Source organism: Silene latifolia, chromosome 9 (assembly GCF_048544455.1).
Source record: "Silene latifolia isolate original U9 population chromosome 9, ASM4854445v1, whole genome shotgun sequence".
In the NCBI taxonomy this organism is placed as follows: Eukaryota; Viridiplantae; Streptophyta; class Magnoliopsida; order Caryophyllales; family Caryophyllaceae; genus Silene; species Silene latifolia.
In genome coordinates this window covers 223,029,448-223,050,769 of record NC_133534.1, presented here as the reverse complement: position 1 = coordinate 223,050,769, position 21,322 = coordinate 223,029,448, and the positions used below count along the sequence as shown (strand labels likewise).

Sequence of the window (21,322 nt, the reverse complement as noted above, 5' to 3'; positions counted from 1 at the left end):
ACCTATTGCAAATAAGCTTTGTAATGCATTTATACACCACATTACAACAAGCTATAGGTCGGAATTGAGTCACTAACTTGGGCATATCAACTTTTGGAATTAAGGTGAGCACCGTATGATTAACCTGTTTCAATAGCCTACCCTGCTCAAAAAAATCCAGAACTGCCTGAATGACAGTGTCCCCAGTCACCTCCCATGAATCCTAAAAGAACTGGCTAGAGTAGCCATCAGGCCCTGCTGCTTTAGTTCCAGGAATGGAGAACATAGCAGCTTTAATTTCTTCAGGAGTAACTGGCTTCATTAAAATTGCAGAATGAGCAGGCTGCACCATCCTCCCACATTGGACTACACTTCTATCAACATGTTGAGGCTCCTTAGCCGTCCCCAGCAACTCCATATAATACAGTTCAAATGCCTTATTAATACCATCAGGATCCTCATGGAGCACCCCAGTGTTATCACTAATTTGAAAGACTTTATTAACAGCCCTTCTTCTTTTAATAGAAGCATGGAAAAACGCTGTGTTATCATCACCATCCTCAATCCACTGCATATTAGCTTTCTGACTAACAAACTGATGCTTAGCCTTGAGAAGCCTATCAACCTCCTTAGCAATAACCCTTTCATTATCACACAGCTCAGAATTCAAAGGATTACTCTGCATCTCCTCTTGCATAAGTAGCAAAGCTTTATGAGCCAAGCTATAAGTATGCTCAATATTATGAAACCCTTCCTGATTGAGCCCCTTCAGAGGTTTTTTTAGAAGTTTTAACTTATTAGCCAGACAGAACATAGGAGTCCCAGGAACAACAATCTCCCAAGTATGACTAATAACATCCATGAAATCATCAGCAAGTGCCCACATATTAAAGTATTTAAAAGGCCTAGGACACCTATCATACTGCTCCCTGAGGGTAATAATACAAGGAGAATGATCATATAACCCCTCAGGAAGGAACTTAGCCACACAATCAGGAAACTCAATTCCCCAATCATCATTTCCCAAGACTCTATCAATCCTGCTAAACACCCTAGAGCCAGCTTCATGTTTATTATTCCAGGTAAAAAAATTACCAATAGTCTTTACAGTAACCAGACCACAGGCATGACAAGTATCCTGGAAGTGCTTGATTTCAGCCCAACTAATATCAGTACCAATCCTTTCATCAGGAAATAAAACATTATTGAAGTCCCCAAACACAGCCCAAGGACCCCCTCCCCTAACAGCATGACCTTTCAAAGCAGACCAGAGAGCAGATCTCTCAGCAAGCTTATTGAAGCCATAAACCACAGTAATTCTGAACATGATACCCTTAGCATTATCCAACACCTCAGCAAAAATACACTGAGCAGTAACCTCCAGCACATTAATAGTAAACAAACTAGGTTTCCAAATTAACCAAATCCTACCACCTTTATGACTAGAGTTATTAGTGCAAAATAGCCCAATCACTACAAACTTTATTATGCACTTTATTCCAGCAGTGGCGGTTTTGATCGCCGTTTGTTCTAATTTTGAAGGAAAATAAAAAATTTGAGTTTGCTATAGCGTTTGAAGTGATGGTTTATGTGCCGCCGTTGACATTTGATGGAAATAGTGAATTTGGAATCTTCACTATTGATTGAAGTGACGGTTTATGTGCCGCCGTTGACATGTGATTGAAAATAGTGAATTTGGAATCTTCTCTATTAATTGAAGTGACGGTTTATGTGCCGCCGTTGACATTTGATGGAAATAGTGAATTTGGAATCTTCACTATTGATTGAAGTGACGGTTTATGTGCCGCCGTTGACAGGTGATGGAAATAGTGAATTTTGAATCTTCACTATTGATCGAAGTGACGGTTTATGTGCCGCCGTTGACTGAAATTTGGAGAAATAGCGGTTTTTGAATTTTCGCTATTATTTTTGGAATTGACGGTTTTAATTGCCGTCGTTCGTATTTTGAGGAAATAGCGATTTTGAATTTTCGCCATTATTTTTGAAGTTGGCGGTTTTGATCGTCGTTTGCTTGAAATTTTTGAAAATAGCGAATTTGAATTTTCACTATTTGGTTTTGTTTGTTTTTGAGGAAATGACGACATTCAATATCGTCAACGAAAATCCGAATTTGTTGTGTGGAAATTGGGCTAAAGCCCAAATTTCGCTGAAAAGGCAAGGGAGAGGCCTGGTTTAGGCGCGAGCCATCTGGCGATGGAAGTCGGCTTCCCTATTTTCTGTTAAAAAGACGCGAGGTTGAGCTGCGGATGATTATTCATCTTCAACCTCAAAATCTCGCAAAATCGCCATTAAGGGACCTTCTTGCGTGTTTGAGTTCTTGCCTTTCATCAACAATGTCATCTCAAGGTAAGTATTTCCTCTTGAATCCATTCAAATTTGTTGATTTTTAGCTTGATTGAATTAGGGCGAAATTTTGCCCTAAAATCGAATTGGGCGTTTTTTATTGAGCCAATTTCGAGTGAAATTGATGTTTGCATTAGGTTAGAAACCTGTTTAGGAGCATAGGGGTGCTTTTAGTTTGCATTTTGGTCCCCGTTCCCGCTCCCTGTGCTCGAAAAACGTGAATGAGGCGAGAAACCGTCTCATTTCACAATGCCAAGTTTATTTGCTTGGGTAGTGGGTCCCACTATGTTGCATTGTAGTTGGGAAAACCCGTGTTTGCCATCTAAGGACCTTCGTTGGATGTTTGTGGGCAAAATTGGATTTTTGCCTTTTGCGACGGTCTTACGTCTGACAAAATAAGCGCCTGTTTGGGCTTGAATCGAGTCAGTTTGCCTTGAAATGGACCTTATTGGTATTTTAGGTCACCTTGAGGCGTGATAAAATCACGTTTGCCTTTTTGCGGTCGTTTTTGAATTTTTGACCGGTTTGGGTTCAAATTAGCGTATGAATTGCCTTTTTGAACCGTAGAAAAATCCCCATTGTGTCGGGAATGTATTTTGGGTTGTTGGCGGACCTTGTATGGGTCTTGAAATGCCGTTTTTGTGATTTTGACTCGTCTTTTGCTTGAAAAGAGGGGCGAGTCGTTTTTGTGTGTTTTTTTTTGTGAATGGTTTGGGGCGGGATTGCCCCTTGTTTTTGTATTGCAGGTTGTGTTTTTTTCTTTTTGGATTTATCCATTTCATGCCGTCGTAATGCCGAAATTTCGGCTGACGTTTTTTTTGTTGTTTTTTGATCGCAGGGTATCGTCTGGGACCTATGGGGTCCGTCATTGAGGCTTTGGAGGAGGAAGTCGATCCTGGAGGGGGAAAGACGACTGTTTTTTGTTACAGGCTTGGTTGTGTTTCTGCCTGGCGGCCTTTGTCCGGCCAATGATCGGGTATTGATCGTTGGTCGTTACCTGCGGAGGTCTGGACGTCCGATGAGTGGGGTTCAGTACGAGTGTGTTATCCCACGTTGTCGCTTTCAGTCGTTGTTGAATTCAGCTGAGTGAGGTTCAACATCGGGGTAGTATCCGTTGTCCTGATCCCTTTTCATCCTCGAATTCTGACGATTGGAGGCCAACGTCGGGGTAGCGCGCTAAGCTACGAGTCTCGATCATCGCGTCGTCCAAAATCTGCCAGGCACCATTTTTCTTTTTGTCGTGGAGCAGGAACGAGGTGTTACTGTCATGGTAACCACCTCTGCTTCCGCCGTTGCTCCCCTGTTTCCCATGTTGCTCTCTTTCTTTTCCGTTTGAGAGGATAGAGAGTGCTTAGTTCGGTAGGTGGCGGATAGCCCCCAGTTCGTTGTCTTAGGCCAGTGTCTGTATGATAGACGTTTGTTTTAGGCCAGTGTCTGTATGATAGACGTTTATTTATGTATTTTGCGTAAGGCGGTTTGTATATATGTGTTTTTCGATTATGGTTCATTTTGTGATTTTTGGCTTTTTTTGTGTTGTGTTTCGGAGGAGCGCTGTCGGCTGTTGATTCTCCTTTTGCTTTGCACCAGTTCCTGCATCGTTAGCTGTAGAAAACAGGCAACAGATAGCACATACGCAAAAACGTAAACACGTAGAAGCATTTGGTTGAAAACACGTAAAACATTTGTTTGAAAATCAAAATTAACCAAGATGACTTGAAGTTAAAATTGAGTTTTGAAATGAATTTTGAAGATTCCGTGACAAATCGTCGCGTTTGGAATTCAAAAGGAATTGATTTGAACATTTGAGCAATTAACTCGTGTCGTGAATTAAATTGCATCGAAATTTTTGAAAATTGACTCGAAAAAAATAAAACTCAAACCGTCAGGAAATAATTTTAGAAAAGGATTTTTGCGAGTATATTTGGCTTTTGATGTCAAGACTCGAATTTGTGAGTGCTTTAATTTTGACGAAAATTGATGTCGTGTTATCAATTTTCGATTTTGATATTTACCGGAAAATTGCGAAAAAGCGAAAAATTTTCGGCATTTCGACTGACATGGAAACGATCCATCGCGGATCGGGGCGACTAGCCCTTCCCCCCTTTAAAAAAAAAAGAAAGAAAAATCCGTATGTTTAAAGCTGCGTCATGGAAACCGTGTCGGATTTCGTAAAACGCAAAAACAAGGAAATGTGAGTGTGAGGAAACACAAAATTTCCTGAATCATCCCGAAGAGGCGCGAGGTTCCCGGCGGGAGGTTTGAGGTGTCAGGAGAAAACACATGTTGAAAGAGACAAGTCAACAGCGGGAATCCTGAAGGAGCCTCAAAGAGGTGCGAGCAGCCTGGCGATGGAAGCTGGTTCTCCCCTTTTTTCTGAAAAATGCGGTGATCATTTCGTATAAATAGGGACGTTTGCGCTTTATTGTTTCATCATCCGAAACACAAAAACATCTCTACAAAACTTCATCTTCTTCCACAAAAATATTTCATGGATGTTTTTGAGAACGCATTGCGACAATGGTGCCGGGATTTGTCGCCTCCCGAAAAGCATCAACTCGTTAGCATGGGAGTTGGTCAATTGTTGGTGCTTCGCCAAGTCAAGGTGCAACCTTCGTTTCTTGAAGCATGTTCTCGGTTTTGGGATTCGAAACATCATGTTTTCGTGTTCCCGAAAGGCGAAATTTGCCCTCTTACGGAAGAAGTTGGAGCCATGGGTGGGTGGCCGGGTTGTGTTCTGGTGCTTCCTCCGACTCGGTTGTGCTACAAGGAGAAATTTCGTTCCATGTTGGGCTTATCAACAAGCCAAATCAACTTTCTTCTTGCTCCACATGGTGTGGATATGTTGGCTCTTATCAACATCTTTTCAAACCGATTAGATGCTAATGTCTCGGAGGTGGCTAGGAGAAGGGCTCTTGCATTTTGCCTTGTCCATGTGTACCTCTTCGTTGATGTCTTGAAGAAGGAGGTGTAACACCCCCATACTCCAAGTACCTTACCAGGACCACTCAGGTATAAGGATGCCACCATCTCGGTTACCCGAGGCATGATATTCATAAGACAATAACGAAACAACTTTAAAAGTCAATAAAGTTTAAAGTGATTACATAGCAATTCCAAACTGATAAAAAGAAATACAAGATTCTCGGGACGGTCTCTCATCTAAAACTATCAAAGCTATAAAACATCGTCGACACAAATGGAAGACTTCTAACTGCCACGTGATGACTCATCCCAGCTATCCCATACGCGTCATATCATACCTGCTCAATAACTGCTCAGCACCCCCGAATGGATCACCACAGTTTTTAAAACATTTAAACAGGGTCAGTACTAATCACACAATTTATAAAATCCAACAACACAACAAACAACACAGCTCAAACGGTCACACACACACACACACAATCACACCACTCCCATCAATCTCCGTCACGGACTGTCCACTGGACCAGCCCTGCCAGTGGGGGACCGCAGCCGTTCCCATCTAAGCCCCGCTCATCATACCGAGCGATAACCCTGTCCTATTAATGTGCACATCCCCCCTGTGGCGGGTTCCACAGGAGGCGAAACTAGGGCGTGAAGCCACTCCCGCAAGTGACTCCACTCAGCCGAGAACGCATCTCGAGAACCAGAGACAAACAATCACAATCACAATCACAATCACAGCCGTCACAAAACAATTACGATGTTAAACAATCAATCTCAACACATCAACAATCATCCCATTATGGGACTAATACTGAGTAGGAAATCCTACCTGGAAAGCATAACAGTCAAACGGTATCAACAGCTGTATCAAAAAGCCTCTTCTACAAAACCTCCTCCTATCATACAAACACATAAACACTACCAAATCACAATCTACACAAAACCCCCAAATCCCCATATTAGGGTTTAACCAACTTAAAGGAAAAACAGTAAAAAGGGTACATAGATCTTACCCTCGACGCAAGGATCTCAACGGTATAACAAACGATGAAAACCGACCTTCCAAACTCCGGGATTTGCTAACAATGCGATTAAAGGGATGAACGTACTTGCTTTCTCTCTTTGACAGTAATTTAGGTTTTGAAAAGTGTTTAGAATGATGACGGAAAAGATTATATACCTTAATCGCATAATTAACAAAACCCGAGAAATAACTCCTCAGAATCGGCTACTCGATCGAGTAGCTAAGGTACTCGATCGAGTGCCCCCTTACTCGATCGAGTATCCTAGTTACTCGATCGAGTACCCAATAGGTCAGAAACTATTTTAAAACGCAACTCACTCTTACTCGACAGAGTAAGGCCTACTCGATAGAGTACCCAAAGACTCATAAATACGGAGTATTACAGTCTTCCCTCCTTAAAAAGAACTTCGTCCCCGAAGTTCAACCCATACTCAAAAACAAACATACTAACTCGATCAAGACACAACAACGTGACTAAGGACTCAAAATAAAACTCCAACCCAAACATGAACTCGTAACACCAACTCCACTAACTATTCCTACCTCCACAACATGGCTCACGATATCGTATCGACTCCATTATATCTCTCTCAACACTAACTCCATACACTACCAACTAGCTCCGTAATACATCATCCAGAGCCAATCCAATATCAAAATACCCATAACATCAAACGGAATGTTACATTCTACCACCCTTAAAAGGAACTTCGTCCTCGAAGTTTACTTACACTCATAAACATCATCATGCCACTATCAAAACTCTCGAACTCCTAAACATCACACTACTACAAGCACGGCCATGACCTTTTAACAACATCAACCACAAAACAAATCCGTCCTTTACGCTATGCTAACACTCTACTTCCAATTATTTTACAACATGCACAACCATGAAACTCACTTTTATCGCATCCTACTCCTCTTAAGACAAATGTTACGTCCTCGTAACTCACTAATACTAAATCCTTAGTTAAATCATCTCATCATCCTCATCACCACCACATGTCAAAGATAACCGCCTATAACCTCATTTCTATAACCATTCCTATTTCCAAGGCTTTCTTACTTAAACAGTTCTCATACTTCAATTCACTCTGCACTCCATCTAACTAATACCGCAAAACCCTTAGCCTAACCAATACTCCAACTCTTCCACATTACCGCAACATGACATATACCTCTCTCTATATAGACTATATAAAACCTCTATCGCCAAAAGCATAACTCACGATCCACACTTGTTACGTACACTCACACAAGATTCTCAAGACTCAAGTTCTTTTCTTTCATCACTGCAAAACTCATACATGACTTAACAAGACACTAAATCCAAACACCCTTCCCTCACTGGCCCAACGAAAGATTAAAACCACCTGCAGGTTTCAGATCATTACCACACATGTTCTACGAATCACTTGCCATGACTATGTGCACCGATGTCTCATCTACAACAAGGTTAAATGTTCTGTACAACCTCTTACAACTGTGCCCGATCAACAGAAAATCACTATACCATCACAACAACAAAACATACACAACTTTCTCCCATACCATACTCTACCCTCACACCCAAGTTGAAACTGGTAAGAAATATCAACAAGCAAAACAACAGTCTACATGTTCAACCAAAACTCACAAAGAACAACAGCAAACAAAACAACAATCTATGTATAACTGGTATGCACTTTCGAAAAATCGTATCATAATCATCCCGCCTACTCTACCACAACCGGTGACGGTATCACAACACCGTCACCAACAACCGCACCGCAGTGCGAAAATACCCGCATCACAACACGAAGTACCGTGCCCGGATCACCACCCGAGGCACCACAACCGCACCGATAGACATCACAATTTACTCAAACCCATAAACACTGACTCAGCATAACTTCTCAGACAAGAAAAACTTACTCAAATCCACTTTATTAAATCACAACGCAAGATATTATATGGATAAACAGATAAGCACCTCATGAATATCATCTCTACCATTTCACGGAATACGCATGTGTTATCAATACACATAAAATTATAACTAGCCATGCCAAATCAATCAAATTATTACCTTTTTAGCCTCATTCCATCAGATTGTCGTACCCTACATATATCACAAACATTCATATAACATCTTTATAACTATCACACCATACCGCTTCTCGTGAGTTCAGAACCTCACACAAACATTTATACACATCATAGACCCATAATCACATCCAACTAGTCAATCCTGATCACGTAAGTTACCACTCGATAAAGGTTACCTGTCGCCCGAGCTTAACTCATATGCCCCTCATAACATATTTTCCAATTCGCATAACCATCACCTCATGCCATACCATTAATATTCAACCACTAGCGCTCGCCTCATATAACCACATCTTATACTCCCTTACAACCATACATATCAATCCGGCCTTTGTAAAATCAACCTCTCTAGGACTTCTGTCTTTCTTATCTATCATCACCCTTAACCACTAGTGACAACATCACAATACCACCACTGCTCGTATATCAAACCTCTTACACTCATATCAAAACAACACGGTTTTTCTCCTATCTTTGGTTAACATCCCCAAATAAAAAACATCAAACCCATCAACAAAATTACCTCAACATTATTCCCAATACTATCTTAATTGTATCGTCATCTAACTTTCCACCAAAAATCTCATATCGTGTAAATACTCCACCAACTCTTACTCCCTTAATTCCTCGAAACTCATTATTAATCATGTTGTCCTGAAGCTCCCATATAACCATTAACTAACATCCTCATGATAATATCACACATTTCGATGATTCCTTACCTTTATATCACATAACTCCAGTGAAAATTTTCCTTAGCCTACTTTTTACTCTTCTTTTCTCTTCACATTCAACAATACCAATTAATAGCTCAACTCCTTATTACTTCTATCTAATTCTTTAGTGCTCCGGTTACCTTCTCATTCCGCCAAAGCTCAAATCCCATTATTTCATGTCGATATCATCTCACTCTTTCTTACCATGGATCTTCTCTTATTATGCTATCGCTCACACTTGTCACTAACCTATCCATAAAATCAACGTTCACTGTTTAAACAACTTCATTTTATGCCGTTAAATGCCCAAAGAAATCACACGTAGTTTCACCTCTTAATAAACCAAATCTCCCAAACTCACTCATTGTCTACAAGTCCACCTCGCGGCATGTCTCCATCTCAGTTCACTATATACCACTCTTCTCAACCCCTTTAAAACGAACTTTCGCTACATATATTCTTGACCCACACGACTCCTAACCATCTCACTCCATAATTCTTTACACATCTCAAGTTGCCACTACCCAAACCTTCCTTTCAATCTTTTCATTCTCACGTTCCTTAGACCCACTTTCACTTACTTTTACATCATTCAATTTCGCGAATAAATCACTCACCACGTCTCACCAAAACTTGCACCATCCACTTCTCAGCACAACCACATATAGCTCATCTCCTCCCACCAAACTCATACTCACCATAAGGTGCCACTCACCACCCCATAAGATTGGGTAACTTACGTATCAAGACCAACTTACATGTAAAACAATGCATAAAGAAGTAAAATAAAAACTTTGAATTAAACATAATATGCAACGAATGTCAAAAGATAAGCATATGACCCAAAACAGGGGTCACTAGATCGAGTACCGGCCACTCGATCGAGTAAGGGACTTACTCGATCGAGTAGGTGAAGATCAGAAGCACGTAAAACAAATCACTAGGGCTACTCGATCGAGTAACTAACGTACTCGATCGAGTTCCCCCTTACTCGATCGAGTACCAAGGCTACTCGATCGAGTACCCCAATTCTCAAAGATTGTCCAGTTTTCAGAAACAGTCATAACTCACTCATTACTTGGTCGTTTTGGGCGTGTGACCTATCGTTAGAATCGTAAAAGGACAAGCTATCACCTCCAATTGGAATCACATCAAAATCATTTATGCATCTCAAGTTATAACATTCTAAAGACAACCTCTTTATAATCGAAAAACACAACTACTTGATTTTACTTCCAAACAACTTAAACAACAACCAAGCAAACAATACCAGTCCAAAACTCATAAAACCAGTATTCATAATCATATGTTACTATTTTCAAAAGCCAAGTAACAACATTAATCATGCACATAGATTATTTAACTTGTCAATCACGATTTACCACATGCTTTTATTTTATAACTTTACGTACACAATAACATAATATACAACATAAAATCCCCTATTCACATGTTACAAACATTGCAATATTATTAAAATCCATTACCCACATAAACATGTTCCACACATGAATTTCATATTTTTATGCAATTACTTACTTAATCTCTTCCAACCAATTAATCCATTACAGCTACACACTTCTTACCACATATACACATGAACAATAGTGGACAAGTACATAAACTTATCATACAACCTTATTCAAACCAAATATACGTATACGACACAACATTCTTATGCACATGTTATTATTATGCCACATTATGAATCATCCATCCTGCAACATCATCATTCATCACATACTATCACATATGAACTACTTCCTTTTTCTACCACATCATTCATCATTCTCATATACTTTTACTACAATTCAAAACAACATTGTAAACCAACTATCATGCTTTCAATCAATAGCTTACGAAATCACATCATCACCATCTTTTCTACACGTTCCCCATTCTCCACATACATACATCCACCGATTCATGCCACACATCACCATATAGGTACACAATTCACAAGATAAACACATAGCGATCCCGACTCATATCCCATGGTGACCGGTTCAAAATTGTAAGGCGAGTTCGCGACTTTAGGACGTCTCCCAAGCCTTTGCATTAGCTCCTACAACCTTTACCCCGGGTTCATTTTAATTGACTCCCTATATTCATTAAATTCATTGGTTATAGGTTTCAGGATCGTCGCTCTGATACCATTTGTAACACCCTCATACTCCAAGTACCTTACCAGGACCACTCAGGTATAAGGATGCCACCATCTCGGTTACCCGAAGCATGATATTCATAAGACAATAACGAAACAACTTTAAAAGTAAATAAAGTTTAAAGTGATTACATAACAATTCCAAACTGATAAAAAGAAATACAAGATTCTCAGACGGTCTACTGCTAAAACTATCAAAGCTATAAAACATCGTCCGACACAAATGAAGACTTCTAACCGCCACGTGATGACTCATCCTCGGCTATCCCTATCCCATACGCGTCATATCATACCTGCTCAATAATCGCTCCCCACCCCGAATGGATCACCACGCTTTTAAAACATTTAAACGGGTCGAGATTAATCACACAATTTATAAAATCCAACAACACAACAAACAACACAAATTTAAACGGTCACACACACACAATAACACCACTCCCATCAATCTCCGTCACGGACTGTCCACTGGACCAGTCCTGCCAGTGGGGGACCGCAGCCGTTCCCACCTAAGCCCCGCTCATCATACCGAGCGATAACCCAGTCCCATTAATGTGCACATCCCCCCTGTGGCGGGTTCCACAGGAGGCAAAACTAGGGCGTGAAGCCACTCCCGCAAGTGACTCCACTCAGCCGAGAACGCATCTCGAGAACCAGAGACAAACAATCACAATCATAATCACAATCACAATCACAGCCGTCACAAAACAGTTACGATGTTAAACAATCAATCTCAACACATCAACAATCATCCCATTATGGGACTAATACTGAGTAGGAAATCCTACCCGAAAGCACAACAATGATCGAGACGGTATCAATAGTCAGATCAAAAAGCCTCTTCTACAAAACCTCCTTCTATCATACAAACACATAAACACTACCAAATCACAATCTACACAAAACCCCCAAATCCCCATATTAGGGTTTAACCAACTTAAAGGAAAAACAGTAAAAATGGTACATAGATCTTACCCTCGACGCAAGGATCTCAACGGTATAACAAACGATGAAAACCGACCTTCCAAACTCCGGGATTTGCTAACAATGCGATTAAAGGGATGAACGTACTTGCTTTCTCTCTTTAACAGTAATTTAGGTTTTGAAAAGTGTTTAGAATGATGACGGAAAAGATTATATACCTTAATCGCATAATTAACAAAACCCGAGAAATAACTCCCCTCAGAAACCGGCTACTCGATCGAGTAGCTAAGGTACTCGATCGAGTGCCCCCTTACTCGATCGAGTATCCTAGTTACTCGATCGAGTACCCAATAGGTCAGAAACTATTTTAAAACGCAACTCACCCTTACTCGACAGAGTAAGGCCTACTCGATAGAGTACCCAAAGACTCATAAATACGGAGTATTACTGGAGGGGCCAAGATGCCATGGTAGCATGACCCTCATCCATGTGATCGAGCAAATAGAGCATGGTAGAGATCCATCATGGTTGGTGCTTGGAGAGATTATCCAAGCTTTGGACAAGGAAGGCTCTTGTGGAGAAGCTCCCTCTTTCGGATCCCCAAGGATACTCTAAGTGTGGCTATTGGAGAGGCTAAGGTATGTAGAGCCTCTGGTTGATTCTTCTTCTTATTCCTTCCGTCAACTAACCATGAGGAAGTTGTACCTGGATAGTTTTGCTTCCACCGAGGCCTATTGGGCCGCAAGATTGGCGGAGGAGGGTGGTCCTCATATCCGTTGGGTGGTGCCGTGGTGGCACTTGAGGTCCTTCACGGGGTTGCCCGCTTCGGGTGCTAGTCCTCGTTCTTTGATGGTGGTGGGTTTGAAGGTTGTTTCCTTCATATATCCCGAAAGGCTCATGAGGCAAATGGGGCGTCAACAAAAGGTGCCCGCTCAAGATACTCTTGTCCAAGAGAATGTGTTCCGGAACTCTGAGCTCGTGGAATTATTTGAAAGGTGGTGGGCCACTCGGCCACTTTGGGAGGTGCCAAACCCCGCTGCCACGACATGGGTGACTCCCGCTTATGTCAAGTGGTCACGTGCTCCGTCCTTGGAAGAGAGATCCAAATTTCGCAAGGACGAGGTTGTCGATTTGAAGTATCGAGAGGTTGGCAAGGCCAACCATGCCTTCTTCGAGGAGTATATTGATGGAGCTACCCCCGATGTGATGAGACCACCGAAGAGGAGGAGTTCCGGCCCCAAGAATATGATGGGCCATGCATTGGCTCTTTTCGGGTCGAATATGGGGTCTTGTGCTAGACCGGAGGCCGTCGCCGTCTTAGATCCGTTTAGGATCCGTTCCGAGGAAGAAGTCCATGCTAGGCGGGCCAACAAGAAGAACAAGGGGAAGATGTACCCCGAGGGAAAAGGCAAGGGTAGAATGGAAGAGTGAAGACCTCCATTACCCATTTTATTATTATGTTGTATTATTGTTGTGAGGTTTTCATTATGTTGTACTAGCTATATATTGTGTGTTTTGTGCTAGTTTTACTATGTGAGGTGTGTTAGTTGACACCTTAGCTTTGACAAGTTGTAGACTCGTCGAGCTTTATTTGTTGTTGAAATTGTAATCCTTCCCATTATTAATTAAATAAGAGGATTGCTCGTGTCAAAAATTGTGAACGCTTGTTTCTTCCATCCATTTGGTAAAGGCAATTCGATTTGAATCGTCCTAAACATTTGCACTTGGGAAAGTAGTATTTTGTGGAAAGGGAGAAAGTCTCATTTTTTGTATTTTTATGGGAAAGGGAATGGTTTTCCCTTTTCTCTTTTTTTGATAGGGATTTTTGTATTGGAATGATTGTATTTGATTGTGAGAATGGTTGTATCCTTCTTGTATAAGAAAGGACTGCCTACGTATCCACCTGAAGAGGTGAAATCAAACCATGATCGTAGTTCGAAATATTTTGTAAATTTGAATTGGGTTTTGTGGTTGTATCCCTCGGGCATAAGAGGGACTGCCGACTTATCCACCTGAAGAGGTGAAATCAAACCATGCTCGTAGTTCAGGGGTTTTGTTTTTGTAGTGCAAATGGACGTTGCCTTTGACGGATCAAAGGACATTCGAAACGGGCAAGGTGCCGCAGCTTAGACTCGATAAAATATGCAATTTCAAATCAGAACATATTGAGGAACTTGACTTGAAAAGGGTTGAGGTCGATGCTAGTTGTAAAACTAGGCTAGGTTGTTGGTTGATAGGGTTCAAGGGTAGTATTTCTTGAGTTGGTCTAGGTTGGTCGGGTATGTAAAGTCTTTTCTGTCTAGGTCACTTAGTCTCACCGCGTCTCCCCGAAAGTATTTTCTTAACCACGTATGGCCCGGCCCAGTTGGGTTTGAATTTTCCCCTCGGATCGACGGGTAATGGTGCTCGAACTGACTTGAGTACCAAGTCGCCCTCCTGGATGTTTCTGGGTTTAACCTTCTTGTTGAATGCCTGTTGTATACGTCGTTGGTATAGCTGGACATTGAGCAAGGCGTTGAGTCACCGTTCGTCTAGAAGAGTGAGTTGTTCGTACCTTCGACGGGTCCATTCCGCCTCAGGGACTTGACTCTCTAGTAGGATGCGTAGAGATGGGACCTCTAATTCTACCGGCTGAACCGCCTCCATACCGTATGCTAGGTAGAAGGGTGTGGCGCCTGTCGGTGTTCGAATGGAGGTTCGGTATCCCCAGAGTGCGAATGGGAGTTTGCTCGGCCAATCGCGGTAGTTGTCTTGCATTTTCTTGATAATGGTAACAAGAGTTTTGTTCGCTGCCTCCACCGCTCCGTTTGTTTGGGGACGATAGGGGGATGATCGATGTCGTTTGATCTTGTACTTGTCCAGCAAAGCTTGAGTTTCCGCCCGGAAGTGAGAGCCTTGATCGCTGATGATTTCGTGGGGTACCCGTACGCGATGATGTTGTTTTGGATGAACTTGGCCACTTGTTTGGCGGTCAAGACTGCATATGATTGTGCTTCTACCCATTTGGTAAAGTAGTCGATGGCGACGAGGACGAAGCAATGCCCCTTGGTGCCTATCGGGTTGACTTTCCCGATGATGTCGATGCCCCAGGTTAAGAATGGCCAGGGTGATGTCATGGTGTATAAAAGGGATGGTGGTATGTGTTGTATGTTGGCGAAGATTTGGCAATTATGGCAATGTTTGACATAGTTACGGCAATCGGCTTCCATGGTGGTCCAGTAGTAACCTAGCCGCGTGATTTTCCGTGTAAGCATCATTGCACTCATGTGAGGGCCACATTCTCCGTCGTGAACCTCTCCCGTGACTTTTTTGGCTTTGTGATGGTCAATGCAAAGGAGGAGAATTCCTTGGGGTGTTCTTTTGTAGAGTTGATTTTGGTTTATCACGAATTGTGATGCAAGTAAACAGATGGCTCTTTGTCCTCTTTGATCAGAGTTGGGAGGGAATTCGTTTTTGGTTTTGTAATTGAGGATGGCTTGGTACCAAGGTTCATCATGGCTTTCCTCGTCATCGATAATGGCACAGATGTGAGCTGGCTCGCTCCGTCTTTCGACACATAGGGGTATTAATGTCATGTCGTCGGGTATATTGATGAGCGCGGCAAGTTTTGCCAGGCATCAGCAAATTGATTTTCCTCTCGTGGCAAGTGGAAGTAGTCGACTTGGTCGAAGAACTCGGCCTCTTGATTGATCTTTGCTCGATAGGGAGCTAAGCTGTCAGATCGGATTTTCCATGATCCGGATACCTGATTGATGATGAGTGAGGAATCGCCGTGGATCCTCAGTCTCTTGATGCCAAGTGTGATGGCTGCTTGTAGGCCGATGAGACATGCTTCATATTCAGCGGCGTTGTTGGTGACGGCGAAGTCTAGCTTGACCGAGATCGGAACGTGTTCTCCCTCTGGCGATATTAGAAGGATTCCTACCCCGAAACCTCTCAGATTAGATGCACCATCAAAGTATAGGTCCCATGCGTCGGAGTCGGTACAAACAAAGGATGTCCTCGTCAGGAAGTGACAATGTGTCGGTCGTTGGATCCTCATTGACGGGATTTTCTGCTAGGAAATCAGCGACTACTCTTCCCTTGATAACCTTGAGGGGTACGAACTTGAGATCAAATTCGGACAGCATGAGTGTCCATCTAGACAGCCTTCTGTTTAGTACGGGTTTTTCGAAGATGTATTTAACCGGGTCCATCTTGGAGTAGATGTGGACCGAGTAGCTTAGCAAGTAATGCCGCAGCTTCTTTGTTGACCATACTAGGGCAAGGCATATCTTTTTCAGTTGGGTATACCTCGTCTCGTACTCAATGAACTTTTTGCTGATGTAGTAGATGGCTCGCTCCTCGTTGCCAACTGTTTGTGCTAACATTGCTCCCATAGCTGTGTTGGTAACAGTCAGGTATAGGGATAGAGGAATCCCTGGTTGGGGTGGCATGAGGACAGGAGGTTTGGATAGGATTTTCTTTATCCTGTTGAACGCCTTTTGATAGTCGTCGTCCCAATCGGTGTGGTCGAAGGCACGATGTTTTTCGAATATCGGTTCACTAATCATAGTGAGCTTGGCAATGAACCGGCTGATGTATTGAACCTGACCGAGAAATCCCCGAATCTCCTTCTCGTTCCTAGGCCGAGGCATTTGTTGAAGGGCTTTGATTTTGGTTGGATCAATCTCAATGCCTCTTTTGCTAACGACATGTCCCAAGAGTTTTCCGGAGGTGACCCCGAATGCACACTTCTGAGAATTTAGTCTCATGTTATATTTCCGCAGACGAGCGAAGAATTTCCGGAGGGCATTGATGTGGCCGTCCCGTTCTTTTGATTTGACAATCATGTCATCGACATATACCTCTACCTTCTTGTGCATCATATCATGTAGAAGAGTGGTAGCGGTCCTCTGATAGGTTGCTCCGGCGTTGATGAGGTCGAAAGGCATGACCGTGTAGCAATATGTACCCCACTGTGTAGTGAACGCAGTCTTTTGCATGTCTTCCTCAGCCATTTTAATCTGGTTGTACCCGGCATACCCATCCATGAATGATAGGAGAGCATGTTCGGCAGTGTTGTCCACCAGAATGTCAACATGTGGCAAAGGGAAGTCGTCCTTTGGACTTGCCTTGTTCAGATCCCTGAAGTCGATGCAAACCCGAATTCTTCCGTCTTTCTTTGGTACCGGCATAATGTTGGCCACCCAATCCGAGTATTCAGGCACTTTGATGAACCCAGCCTTGAACTGTTTGTCCACCTCTTCCTTGATTTTTAGGGACCACTCAGGACGCATCCGGCGTAGCTTCTGCTTCTCGGATTTAGCCCCGGGTTTAATGGGTATCCGGTGCTCTGCAATTTCTCCGTCAATCCCAGACATGTCTCTGTAAGACCAGGCGAATACGTCCTTGTATTCGTGGAGGAGGTCAATGAACTGTTGTCTTTCCGAGGGGTCCAGGGTTATCCCTATCCTAAGTTCTTGAGGTGTATTGTCGGTTCCTACGTTAATAGGTTCTGTTTCCTCAATGATGGGGGTTCTGGTTTCCCGCTTGTCAAGTTCTTTGGCTAAGTGAGGTGGGTAGTCACTCAAGTCAAATTCCTCATAATCATTCAGAATTGTATTGCAGTTAAATTGAGACGAGTCATAAGCAAACTTAGCGTTCATTAAGTTGACACGAGTGAATAGCTTGGAAAGGACAGACATCTCGTGGTCAGACGGAGGGCGACACAACACAGAAGTGGCCCCCGGAACAGGCTCCAGGTTGTCACCTTTCATGGGAGTGGGGTGACCCTAGTGGACTCGACCTCCGAATCGACACGACTTTGTGATAAAACAAAGGGAAGGGACCTTGACCGGGACATCGAGTGTTAGGAGCTATGACGACTCGACCCGACTCGACTCGACTCGACTCGATCCTTCTTCACCTCCTCCTTGAACATAGGGCCTTCTCGATCGTTATCTTGAGAATGCGGCCTTGCGATCGGTCCATTTGATGGTTTTCCTCCACCTCGGGTAGCTTTCTCCGGGTCGTCATCGGAGATCAAGGCGGTTGGATCAAATTGGTTGTCTTTCTGGGCGATGTTGATAATGTCCTCATAGTCGAGGTGTTTGACGTTATCTTCCCCAATAGGAGTGTGATGACTTGTCCGTCAAGGCCTGGTGACGGTTTGGACTATGTTGATGCGAGCTTTCGACGTTGTCGGGATAAAGTAATGACCCGAAGACTTCCACTCCCGGTACCTAGCCCTGCTACAGAGTCATAGATCGGCTCTGGAAAGCCGTGGTAGAGTTCAGACTCTCCCTCGGGGACAAAGTATCCGTTGAGAGTCAGGTGGTATGGACGGAGGATGACTCCGTGCTTCTTGCATTTTCGGATTAGGAGGTTCATCTCCTGGATGTCTTCATTGGTAGGTTCGTATCCCAGCCCAAAGGGAATGTTGGGGACCTTAGCCTGTTTCAAGGGAGGCAATGGGTCCTTTAGTGGATTGAGCGGCAAACCCGGGAAATAACCTTGACGCATCATGATACGGTTGATCGTGAGGTTGGTGAACGGGTCACACTCAGAGGTTGCAGGTTCATCAGTTATGGTGTTTACGGCTTGGAAACCCCACATTTCATTGTCGTCCTCCTCAATGGCTTGGGAGGCTACCCCCCTTCTCATGACTGCTTTGATTGGGGAAGCGGGAATCGTGATCATTTTCCCGTTGAAGGGGACCCTGATCTTTTGGTGGAGCGTTGATGTGACCGCCTTGACGGCGTGAATCCAGGGACGTCCCAGGAGCATGTTGAAGGGCGCGTCGATGTCGACCACTTGAAAACTGGTTTGTCTTTCTAATGGACCGGTTGCGACGGTCAAAGTGACTAGCCCAGCGACCTTGCGACGAGTGCCGTCGTAGGCGCGTACTCCTTGATTCGTTGGGATTAAATCAGATTCCTTGATACCCACTGTGGCGCTTTTGAGAGGAATGACATTCACGGCGGAACCGTCATCCACGAGGACCATTGGTATATTCTTTTGGAGGCATTGTACGGTGATGTACAGGGCCAGGTTATGATTGGCTCCGAACAGGGGAATATCCTCGTCGGAGAAGACGATCGGGTTGCTCAGATCAGGGGCGTCTCTCGTCATGTGCGCCACTATTTCTTTTGGGGAAGAGGTGGAGGGCCCGGTTAATTTTCCCAAGGCCTGCAGCAAGGCCTGTCGATGCTCACAAAACGTTGCGATCAGTTGCCAAATTGAGATTTCGGCTTTTGCTTTGTGGAGCTGTTTCAGGATTGAGTTCTCGGGGGCCTTTGGCTGAGTGTCCACCTCTGGGACGATTTGGTCATTCGTTGTAGGAACGACCGTTGAGTTGCTCGGATTCTGATAGGGACGTCCGGACCGGGTGAGATGTCTGATTTCCTTTATCCGCTTTTCCTTCCCCGGGAGGATATAAATATCCTCAACATCATCCCGCCATATGCCGTTAATTTCAAGGTCCCGAGGATACTTTGGAGGGGTATTCCTCGGTGGGTAATTCTTGTGGGGGACATTTTTGTGAGGGCGATTTTCATGGGGGTAGTTATTTTGAGGGTAGTTATTTTCGTGAGGTCTGTGCTAGAATGGTCGCGGGAGCAATCCATCCTGGGGTGGGTAGTTTTGAATGCTTGGGGAATTCTCCCTCGGACGTGGTGTTGGGGGATTGAAGATGAGTCGACGGTAGGCGTCGTTGAGTCGGGTGATTCTCTCAGAGAGGCTGGCTATGGCCTCTTCCACTTGCTGAAACATAGTGAGCATGGTGGCAAAGATCGAACACGAACACTCCGTCCGAAGGATCCTTTTCCAGAACATTCACCTCGCCGTCAATCGGCAAGATGAGATGAGAGCAGTCTAGGGTCGGCTCATCGTCAGAGATGGCGTGAATTCCCAGGGGATTCGTTTTGTTGTTCGGTTTAGTTGGTGGGGGTATAGGCAAATCCCCTTCTCAATCATGTCTTGAATGTGGTGCTTGAGCTTGAAGCAATTTTCGGTATCATGCCCTTTCCCTCGATGATACTGGCAGTAGGCGTTGGGGTTCCAAAATCGGGATTTCTTGGCGTCGGCCGGGTCCGGGGTGGGCCCGATCGGTTGTAACTTCCCTTGGTCCATGAGCCTTTTCAAGGCACTTGCATAAGTCGACCCTATGTTGGTGAACACTCTCTGGGGGCGTTCAGTTTTCTTGGTAGATGGTTCGACGAGGTTAACCTCATCAATCTTGTTTGTCTGACCGTAAGGGCGAGATCCGGTTGAGGTGGACCTTGATAACCCCTGCGCCAGGTCTTTGCTAAGACACCCTTTCGGAGGCCGTCCTCAATACGTGTCCCTAGAATCTGCAGATCTTGAAAAGTTTTGATATTCTGATACCTCAGTAGGTTGGCATAAACCGGGCGGAGGTTGTTGACAAACTTCTCGACCAGAGTTGATTCACTCGGCTTACTGACCAACTTGTGGACAGCGGGGGGCCCACGGGGGCGCTTGGGAGGAAGAGAACAAGCGTTTGCATTTTTGTTGGAGTCGCCACCAATTTTTATGGGAAATTGGAACCGTTCGAATACCTCGTGCCATGTCAAGACACAAAGTAGAGACATGAACACTAAGCAATCGTTACCCTTAGCATTCTATGTCTAGAATGACTCTCGTGGATGCCAATGAACACGGGTGTTCACGGAGATCTGGAGTAAGGGGTGAGGGTACGTATTAGGAAGCTCTTTTGATCGAACACCTAATCCCGCCCGCCTCGATAGCGGCCTCTACTAATGATTAGGGACATCATCTATACTTGATATATCGTCGGCTATATGCATGCAATGCAACATCCAAGTTTTAATCCTAGCATGTGAGAATTAACTAAGTCGGTGGACAATTAGTTTAACATACAATTGGGTCGAAGTAGGATTTAATGTTCAATTACATGTGAAAACATACAAATGATACAAAATACAATGCTAAATACAATAAATAAAATTACAATAATGAAAATTACAATAATTACATTGGGATAGGCGATTTATGTCGAAAATACCTTTAAAACGGATGATTTGAGAAAAAGAATAAAAGAATAAATCAACGAACCAAATAGAAGGCGGTAATACGAATAATAGTCAATTATACGTAAGCTAATTAAACTAA

General features: G+C 43.5%; 1 protein-coding gene across 1 annotated transcript in view; it reads right to left on the bottom strand.

Moving 5' to 3' along the window:
• Positions 1 to 202: 202 nt before the first annotated feature.
• The window catches only part of LOC141602277 (uncharacterized), a 48,504-nt gene continuing 27,384 nt past the window's right edge, over positions 203 to 21,322 (bottom strand). Inside the window, exon 2 of the mRNA XM_074422580.1 lies at positions 203 to 1,345. Coding sequence (XP_074278681.1) covers positions 203 to 1,345 — 1,143 coding nt within the window. The remainder of the gene's footprint in view (positions 1,346 to 21,322) is intronic.